General features: G+C 43.0%; 1 protein-coding gene across 3 annotated transcripts in view; it reads right to left on the minus strand.

The window, feature by feature from the left end:
- The window catches only part of LOC117347950, an 80323-nt gene extending 70088 nt beyond the window's left edge, over window positions 1-10235 (minus strand). For 2 of the 3 annotated variants that reach the window (XM_033919468.1, XM_033919467.1), the window contains exons 1-6: window positions 10139-10235; window positions 7613-7802; window positions 6154-6228; window positions 5072-5200; window positions 3358-3444; window positions 816-928 (exon numbers count right to left, since the gene is read on the minus strand). In XM_033919468.1, the coding sequence (XP_033775359.1) occupies window positions 816-928; window positions 3358-3444; window positions 5072-5200; window positions 6154-6228; window positions 7613-7753 (545 nt within the window). In that variant the 5' untranslated portion in view covers window positions 7754-7802; window positions 10139-10235. Of the gene's footprint in view, window positions 1-815; window positions 1317-3357; window positions 3445-5071; window positions 5201-6153; window positions 6229-7612; window positions 7803-10138 lie in introns of those variants that run through there. The other variant, XM_033919469.1, reaches the window with a different exon arrangement.
- Window positions 10236-10514: the final 279 nt, after the last annotated feature.

Here is a 10514-nt window from a genome sequence, read left to right on the forward strand (position 1 = left end):
AAAAAAAAATGAAAGAGTTGCATCTCTGCACAGACTAGCAACTGGCCATTGTCTTGATGAATATACATTGCACATTTATTTAAATTATGAGATACCTGACCATAAAAAGATGCTCCAAAAAACCCAACATAAATAATGTTAGAAACATACACACAAAATACTAGCGATACAGCAAGCCACTTACATAAAAATATAAAACAATACACCACAAAATAAAATCATAAACAAACACAAAATAGGTGAAACAATCACTATATAGATCTTACTGCAAAAAAGCTTCCTGAAATAATCAGATTTTACAAGCCTTTAGATAAACAAGATAGCAAAGACCAGATCTTAGCTTCTTCAGAGCTTTATACAGGCAGTCCCCAAGTTACAGATGCCTGACTTAAGTACGACTCGTACTTAAGAACGTAGCTGCAGCTTCACTGAGCAGAATTTCCAGTGTCATAGACTCCTACATTTCTCCTGCAGCGGATTCAGGAATGATTCATGGCCACATTAAGAACAGTGTGTGGTTGTGCCTGCTGTACCTTAGAGGGAACACTGGACTAGGGGCAGTTGGCCCTTTTGTCAGCTGGGAGCAGAGATAAGCAGCGAGAATCTTACAATCTACAAGTTCTGAGTTCCATACAAATCCGACTTAAGAACAGCTTTAAAAACTTAACTCGTTCTTAACCCGGGGACTGCCCGTATATCATTCATGCATTCACAGACACAGCACTGGTGATTTTACAGAAGGAACTCGAGAAAATATATTGTAACATGCACTGCAATGAACGACAACCTCTCACACCCCCTCCCCCACCCTGTACCTTTTCCCGGCAGAGGTGGGGGTCATAGCATTGTTCACGTAGCTGATTAGCTCCTTGTGCAGCTCCAATAGGCGGGACATTGCTGCCTCTGCAGAGCTCACTGCTGCTTTTACCTGTCGGGGCAGATCAGATCCATTAATGAAATACAGCACATGTCAATTGCCTAACCATGCACAGGAAGAGGGAAATAGGACACCTAAGTTAGGGGTCCTTTTACTAAGGCGCACTGGCTGATTGAGCGCGTGCTAAATATTAGCGTTTAGTGCGCTCAATCGGCTAGCTTGCCTTGGTAAAAGAGGGGGTTAATAGGAAAGGAAGGTGCCTATTTCTAAAGGCAACTGTGAGTCTTTATAGGTGCAGATATTTAAAGGAAACTGCATGAAAAATGAGGTGTGAGCAACATCACTATTACTACTACTATGTATCATTTCTGCGTATGCCTTTCAGTGCTATAGAAATGATGCATACCGTATTACCCCGAAAATAAGACAATGTCGTATATTAATTTGGGGTCCGCAAAACGCATTAGGGCTTATTTTCAGTGCATGTCTTATTTTTTTCATGTACAATAATCATCTCTCCCTTCCTCTCCTCCACCCCATTTCTCCCTCTTTCCTTTCTCCCCCACCCCCATGTGCAGCATCTTTCCTCCCCTCTCACCTATCCCCTTGTGCAGCATCTTTCTATCCCTCCCTCCCAGCCCCCTGTGCAGCAGAACCCCACCAACCCTCCCACCATGAGACTGACATACCTCTGCTCCGAGGCCTCCTAAAGCAGCAGGAGTGGGGGTTGCTGAATCACTGAATCCAATTTTTTTTTGGCAAATCAGGTAGCACTAGTGTCAGGGATTGAGTCAGGGAGGGTCGGGGACATTCGGGGGGGGGGGCTTCTGGGGTCGATATTAACTAGGACTTATTTTCAGGATAGGTCTTATTTTCAGGGAAACAGGGTAGTAGTAGTAATAGTTTGTGATGTAGTAAGGGGGGGGGGAAGTCCGCATCAGGCGCCGTCTTGGTGAGGGTACAGCACCCCTCCTCTTCTCTGCCCCCTCTGCTCCTTCCCACTCCTCCCCATCGCGCTCGTGCCTTCCCCCCTCCCCCACGTATCTTTACCTCTTCGCTGACGCGAGCAGCAACTCCAACCTGCTGCTCGCGCCAGCATCGGCTCTCCCTCCGACGTCACTTCCTAGGAACTGACCTCAGAGGGAGAGCCAACGCTGACGCAGGCAGCAAGTTGGTGATGCTGCTCACACCGGGGAAGCTAAAAGAGGCACGGGGTAGAAAAGGGGTATGCGCATATGGCAGGGTGGGTGGGGAAGGAGCGAGGGTGTGGAGAAGAGGATGGGGGAGGGGCACCACCGCCCCAGGCGCCTCTCCCCCTCGCTATGCCACTGGTAGTAGCATTGTAGCTCACACCTCATTTTTCAATGGATCAAGGTAAGTTATTTTCCTGTTCCTGAGAGGCTAATAGTCGAAGTTTGAACCTGTGGCATTGGAAGGTTAAGTGACAGATCACAAGGGGCTGCAGTTGCATTTGAACCCTGATTCTCAGACCATTATTCTAACCATTATGCTACTCCTCCTTTCAAGGGGCAGATGCAATGTTAGCACTTAAAGCATGCATTTATTTGATAAAGTACACCATAGACCCCATACAACGCTGATGTTGGGGGATCCAAGATATTTCACTGCATTATAAGTGAATCTATGTTATATGGGGGGGGGGGGGGGGAGGTCCAAAGCAATAAATAATAGCAAAAAGAAAAAAAAAAAGAGGTCTGCCCCTTGACCACTTGCCTGGGAACTCGTTGGTCAGTCAAGTCTCTCTTGTCTGTTCTCTTTTCCACTACTGCAAACTCCTGACTCTGTCCCTTCTGCTTTGCTGCGCCGTATGCCTGGAGCAACCTGCCTGACTCAGTACGTTGGGGGGTCTGTCTCTGGTGGTATTCAAATCCAGGCTAAAATCCCATTTTTTTCGAAGCTGCATTTAAATCTTAACCACACCAACTTGTAAATCACCATATTTGTCTATCATTCCCTCTATAGTCCCCAACTCTCTTTACCTCTTCATCCCTTTGAATTTTCCCTACATGAACTGCAAATATTTATTCACTATTTTTGTCCAGTGTGTCTGTCATAATTAGACTGTAAGCTCTTTTGAGCAGGGACTATCTCTTGTGTGTTTAATGTACAGCATTGCATGCGTCTGGTAGCGCTTTAGAAATAATAAATAAATAGTAGTAGTTGCAAGCGGTCCCATATTAAATCAATTATGTAGGGTCCATCGTATACTCACAAAAATTATGACTCCTTCCTTGAGCAGGCCTACTCTACAAATACGCACCTAAATGTAGGCATGACCTAAATTTATGAGGCCTTTATGCACATTAATCAGTATTTCATGTGCACAAAAAAGTTTATAAAATTGAAGAGCAACACAAGTAACAGCAAGAGTGAAGGGAACAGAAAATGACAAATAAAGGAAGGTCATAGCTGTGTGGCTTCCTGAACATTTCATAAGTGTCTCTGTGATATTGCAGGACCTGGACAGCTACATTATCCATCTCCATGTGGAAGTCCTCCGTCTGGGTGATGCTCTCCTCCTCCAGCTTTGCGTAGTATGTGAAAAACTGAAGGAAAAATGCAAACAGAACTCAAAATAAGACTTATCATGAGGACTAAGCACGTGCCAGGTCTGGACTATGTTCATCATTTATTATGGCAGGTGAGGCATCTCACCAAGAGCCCTATTGTACTGCAGTGTCCATCAATTTGGTTAGAACTTTCTAAGATGTTTTGGGAGACTTCAGATCCCTTTTAATCCCACAGTCCCCATCAGATCTCAGAATGTCATCAGAACAGACGCTTTCCTGTTCTCCATCCAACTCTGAAATCAACCTTTGTTGTGCTCAGGAAACAACTATTGGCATGAAGGTTTCTGGCTGCAGAGGACAGTGACAGGCATAGAAATGCCTCCTACATAGGCATTAGGGTAACTTTTGCATCCTAAGGTCAAATACTTTAGGCACCATACCACAAATCTTCAAAAAACAACCAACCAACAATAATAACAAAACTATCTGTATGCTTTTGTATTGTCTAAAATGACCATCATTACTGTAAATCATGTCCATCATGGGTATTATCATCAGTCCAACATGATGTTTCCTAAAATTGTCTATATTACTTTGTGTTTCTTGGAATTCATAGATGACAAAATAGCCAAATATTCTCACAGATTCTCTTCCTTGTCTCATGCTTTTATCTTGACTAGATTGTAAACTTCATTGAGTAGGAAATCTACTACTTATTCTTAGGATAAGCAGCATAGAATCTGTTTTGCTACTTGAGATCCAGCTAGGTACTTGGGACCACTGTTGAAAACAGGATGCTGGGCTTGATGGACCTTCGCTCTGTCCTAGTTCAGAAATTCTTATGTTCATATGTGAGCCAAGTATAGGACAATCAAGCCATTGTGACATCACTGATGAGTTTGGCTTTTAGGCATTGGTGGGATGAGGCATTATGACATCACAATCTCAGCTCTGGAACGTTGCTATTCTCTGGGTTTCTGCCAGGTACTTGGGACCTGGGTTGGCCACTGTTGGAAACAGGATGCTGGGCTTGATGGACCTTCAGTCTGTCCCAGTATGGCAATTCTTATGTTCTTATGTACCATTTGGCTCCAAAAAAAGGAGGATAGATTGAGACATCTGGATTTTACTTCCATTATGGAAGTAAAAACCCGGATGTCTCAATCCGTCCTCCTTTCTCTGGAGCCAAATGGTAACCCTAGCAGGGACTGTCCTTTACTGCTTCTGTTCCACCTTCTGATAAGCATTACTGGGAACAGGAAACTTGTATTCACACAGTCTTACATGCATTTACAGCTCTGTGTTTTTCTGTACTAAAAAAGCTTCTATTTTATAACAGCAGTAAAACATATTGGGGCAGTTCCATAAAGTTGCACCGAGGGCCCAATCTATAACAGAATTAAGGCGCGACTAACCCATTAAAGAATGGTAGTGCAAAGCCGCTTTGGTGGCGCTGAAATTTAGGCGTGACAGCTTACACCATTTCAATGGCAGGCGTAAGCTGTCACGCCTAACTGCACCTTGCAAAGCGTTCATCTAATACTATTCTATAAAGCACAGGCATTGCTAGGTATAACGTCCACTAGTGCTGCCCAAAATCAATGCATTGAGGAGCGTAGACCCTGCCATCATCCCAAGAAGTTTTAGAAATGCAATGTCTGACCTCCTGCAGCTGTGAGAGAATGGTTTTTCGCTTCCCACAGGTCTCCTGGTACCCCACAATGAAGACAGTAAGCTGCTGATTGTACTTCTTCCTCTTCGCCTTGTCACTCAGGATGGAGTTCAGCTGGTCCTGGAGAGGAAAGCGAGGTCAGATTTAAGACTGAATGATCCTAGAAACCTCATTCTAAGGCCTCTCAGCCCTATCAAATCTTTCTAACACCACGCAGACAAATGCATCCACTATGATTTCTGAAGCCAAAGGAAGACCTTTAGAGAACTGTGTTTGGCAAGTATAAAGTTTTTGGACATAGTTATAGGCTAGATGCATGGAACAGTCTCCCAGAAGAGGTGGTGGAGACAGAGACTGTGTCTGAATTCAAAAGGGCCTGGGATAGGCACGTGGAATCTCTTGGAGACTAGATGGACCATTTGGCCTTTATCTGCCATCATGTTTCTATGTTTCTAGAGGTACTACAGGGTCTTGCCATTTTTTGTATTTTCTTTTCTTTTTATGTATTTGCAATATTTGTTATCAACCTTGAACCTACTATGGTGTGGCAAAAAGCATTTTAGTATACATAGTACGGTATAGTACCTATGGGAACGAAACCTTTAGTAGGTCAGGCTCTATTCTTAAAAATAAAACAGTGAGGATCTGATTACATTGGAGGAAACTCACTACAGATACCTTTTCTACGGCGGCCACAGAACCTGTGGGACTGCCCTACCAACCAAAAGCCCACCCTACTGGTGCTCGACTATTGACTTGTCTTGACTCTCTACCATTCTGAGACTCTCTCATGTAGCCCAGCAATCATAGCACCAACCCTCTGGTAGAAAGGCATGAACTGCACTTCTGTCTAGAATGTCACATGATGGCACTCTCATCCAGTCAGTATGTGTTGCCCTTAGCTATGACCTCCAAGGTATCCCTGCCCCAGCCAACCCAAAGAACAGGCTTGGGAATTAAACCTAGGGCTTCTACATAGCAGCCTCCTAGACTAATATTGGGTCAACTGACCAGCTCCAAATCGAGGTTTTTTCACATGTATATCAATTTAGAAAGACCATCATTTAACTTACCACATCATCTATAATCTCCATGCCTGGTTGCTGCCCTTCAACTATTAGGCTAGTCTGTTCAAAGACCTGAATCATCTGAGTACAAGAAAAATACAGAAAATCAACCAATTAATCACTGTGAAACCATTGTTGAAGAAATGTATAAAAAGGAGAATCCAAACCAGAGATCATTCAAGGCATCAAAATTCAATTTTGCCAGCTTTGTGGTGCAGTGGGCCTGTTACATGAAGAAGTTCTGTTTAGATTATATGGAGCAGCATTTTAGAAAAGATATACAAATTGGAATTGAGATGTTCAGGTCAAGATGTCTCAAGTTCCACAAGTGTATTAGATCAGGATATATGATATGGAGCCTGTTCTAAAAAAACAAGAGGAAATGGCTGTTATATGACAGGTATAACACCCTTCAAACATTTAGCAATCCTCAGAAACACCACTTTGTGTTCAATAAATTTTCATTACACAAAAGCTTTATGTGTTGCATCGTCATTGGATCAATGGTTGTTAATAGATCTTTTTAGGCATTGGTGGAATATTTTTATTATTTTATTTATGTTTTTTGTCTTTAAATATAAATATTTATTTTACTTCAAAAGGTATCATTCATTACTGTAATAAGTATTAGCTAGTGGTCTAAGTCAGGGACACTATTTCACCGACATTCTCAAGGTGAAGTCCCTCATAGTATTGTCGCCTTCCTCATAGACCACTATCTTCTAGGCCACTGTAGAGTTCAGGTATGATGACAATGGCAGCCCAGCTGTATTCTGGGTAGTGTGATGTACATATAGAGTAGACTCTCTGTTAACCGGAACTCAAGCAACCAAAACTCATCAACCAGCGGGGGGAATAATAATCAAAGAAATACTGTAATACTTTAAATAAAAATGAAAATAAAATCAATTTCTGGTGGGAATTTAAGAGTTGGCACACCACACCTGAGTAAATCTATGTTTTGCCTACCACATGTCTGGTAGTTTGTCTGGAACAGTTTATAGTATGGCATAGTATGGGGTATAATATTAGTTAGGCCAGTGTATTGCAAACTGTGTGCCTCCTGAGATTCCAGGTGTGCCATGGCACACTGGGGAGGACGAGAGGTGCTGGCGCTGGCTGACTGCCTACAGAACCTCTCCTTCTCTTTGGCCCTCTTCCCTGCTGGCAACCCCACTGGCGTCTCAGGGCCCGTCTGAAAGGCCTTTGCGCATGCGCAGATGTCAACGTGATGACATCATCATACATGCATGTAATGTCATCATGGCATAGTCTGAGCACTTCTGGGTGCCTCGAACCGCAGATACTACCTTTAGAGAGCTGCGGCTCAAGAAAGTTTGCAGGACACTGAGTTAGACCTACTTTTCATAGTAACTCTCAAGCAACCTTATCAATCCCCATCGGTGCCAGTTAACTGAGCGGGTACTGTATGTCTGTTCAAGCAATATATGTCATTTTTTCATACCTGATCAACCCTTTTTCTGATTGCTTCCATCTCCTCCTTGGTCTCTTCAGCTCTTCGTGCCATCCTGGAGTGCATGTGGGCAGCAATCACTGCCAGTGCAGGTTCATCCCCACGGTGGCAGCTGGCTACAATGGGCTCCATAACATACAGTCTGTCTAGGAAGTTGGATGGTCACACAGTAATCTGAGAACTGGAATAGTGGGGGGTGGGAATCAGTTCTTGGACCCAAATCTGATGATCACTTCTTCTCCCTGCTTTCACTACACCACAGTATCCATTAATCTATTTTTCAGCAGCTTTCATTTGAAGGTATTTAGTATTCTAATTATGACTGCTTCTCTTAGTGAAAATACACTAAAACCTTGGTTTGCAAGCATAATTTGTTCAGAAACATAGTAACATAGTAGATGACAGCAGATAAAGACCCGAATGGTCCATCCAGTCTGCCCAACCTGATTCATTTTAAATTTTTTAATTTTTTTCTTAGCTATTTCTGGGCAAGAATCCAAAGCTCTACCCGTTACTGTGCTTGGGTTCCAACTGCAGAAATCTCTGTTAAAACCTACTCCAGCCCATCTACACTCTCCCAGCCCATCCCCCACCAAACGGCCATACACAGACACAGACCGTGCAAGTCTGCCCAGTACTGGCCTTAGTTCAATATTTAATATTATTTTTGGATTCTAAATCCTCTGTGTTCATCCCACGCTTCTTTGACCTCAGTCACAGTTTTACTCTCCACCACCTCTCTCGGGAGCGCATTCCAGGCATCCACCACCCTCTCCATAAAGTAGAATTTCCTAACATTGCCTTTGAATCTACCACCCCTCAACCTCAAATTATGTCCTCTGGTTTTACCATTTTCCTTTCTCTGGAAAAGATTTTGTTCTACGTTAATATCCTTCAAGTATTTGAACGTCTGAATCATATCTCCCCTGTCTCTCCTTTCCTCTAGGGTATACATATTCAGGGCTTCCAGTCTCTCCTCATATGTCTTCTGGCGCAAGCCTCCTATCATTTTCATCGCCCTCCTCTGGACCGCCTCCAGTCTTCTTACGTCTTTCACCAGATACGGTCTCCAAAACTGAACACAATACTCCAAGTGGGGCCTTACCAATGACCTGTACAGGGGCATCAACACCTTCTTCCTTCTACTGACTACGCCTCTCTTTATACAGCCCAGCATCCTTCTGGCAGCAGCCACTGCCTTGTCACACTGTTTTTTCGCCTTTAGATCTTCGGACACTATCACCCCAAGGTCCCTCTCCCCGTCCGTGCATATCAGCTTCTCACCTCCCAGCATATGCGGTTCCTTACGATTATTAATCCCCAAATGCATTACTCTGCATTTCTTTGCATTGAATTTTAGTTGCCAGGCATTAGACCATTCCTCTAACTTTTGCAGATCCTTTCTCATATTTTCCACTCCCTCTTCGGTGTCTACTCTGTTACAAATCTTGGTATCATCTGCAAGGCATATTTTTCCTTCTAACCCTTCAGCAATGTCACTCACAAACATATTGAACAGGATTGGCCCCAGCACCGAACCCTGAGGGACTCCACTACTCACCTTTCCTTCCTCCGAGCGACTTCCATTAACCACCACCCTCTAGCGTCTGTCCCACAGCCAGTTTCTAACCCAGTTCACCACCATGTTGTAATCCAAAACACTCGTATATCAAAGCAAATTTCCCCATAAGAAATAATGGAAACTCAGACGATTCATTCCACAATCCAAAAACTTGAATCCAAAATACTGTATGCACTCATAATGCAAGACCTTGCTCATTTAGAACAGTCATTATACTCCCGCAGTGTCAGAGAGAAGAACCATCGGTTCAGTTGTGATGATGTGACGGCTGTATACTGTATGTACTCATATTGCAAGACCTTGCTTGTTTATCAAGTTAAAATTTAATAAAATGTTTTGCTTGCAAAACAAATGCATACCAAGTTACTTGCGATCCAAGGTTTTACTGTATTCCATCAGTTCAGTGTTCTTTGAGTGATGGACCCTTTCTTTTTCTGATGGTGACGATGGTACCTTTTCTCCCTCACCTGGAGAGGATGCCTGCTTGTGTATTTGCTCCTGTTGGGTTTTCTATGAGATCTCTAAACAGTACACAGGGTTATCAAGTACTGTTCTATTGAGAACGCATGGTACCTGTCCAGTCTTGTGCTTTATTTCAAATGTATCCATATTAAATCTCATCTGCCTTTTTGTCTCTATTCAGCAGTAACCATATAGAGTCCTCCATGGCAGAAAGCAGAGCTTGATAAAGATCCTATTCAATTCCTACGAATACTTATTGTACAAATGTACAACTACAATCAATCTGAGTGGATATTTCATGTTTTATGTAGCACTTTTTCAATGTAATTTAGTTTCACAACTATGTTCTGCCTTTAAAACATCACGCTTGGTTATAAATGTGTCTCCTGCCCTGCTACAGCTTAGAAAAGGATCAAATGACAAAACTAGCATAGGAGCTGTACAGCAAAGAACACTGCCAGCCAGAGTCTTACCTTGCTGTCCGTCTCTGCACAGCCAGTCATGGAAGACAGGCAGATCACAATGCAGCTGGGATGATTTTTCCAGGCTGCTGCCTGCAATGGTGGTTACTATAAACAGGTGTATAGTAACTGTACAACTTTGTAACTTTTTTTTTCCTCACTGGTGAGAACACACCTTCAAAGCTTTAGCTAAGGAAACAGTAAACTTTGACCTAACTTCTGTACCTTCAAGGTTTCCATTAAATCAGTGGTCTCAAACTGTTGGCCCTGGGGCCACATGCGGCCCGCCAGGTACTATTTTGAGGCCCTCGGTATGTTTATCATAATCACAAAAGTAAAATAAAACATTTTCTTGATCATATGTCTCTTTAGCTATAAATTACAATAT

This window comes from Geotrypetes seraphini, chromosome 14, assembly GCF_902459505.1.
Source record: "Geotrypetes seraphini chromosome 14, aGeoSer1.1, whole genome shotgun sequence".
In the NCBI taxonomy this organism is placed as follows: domain Eukaryota; kingdom Metazoa; phylum Chordata; class Amphibia; order Gymnophiona; family Dermophiidae; genus Geotrypetes; species Geotrypetes seraphini.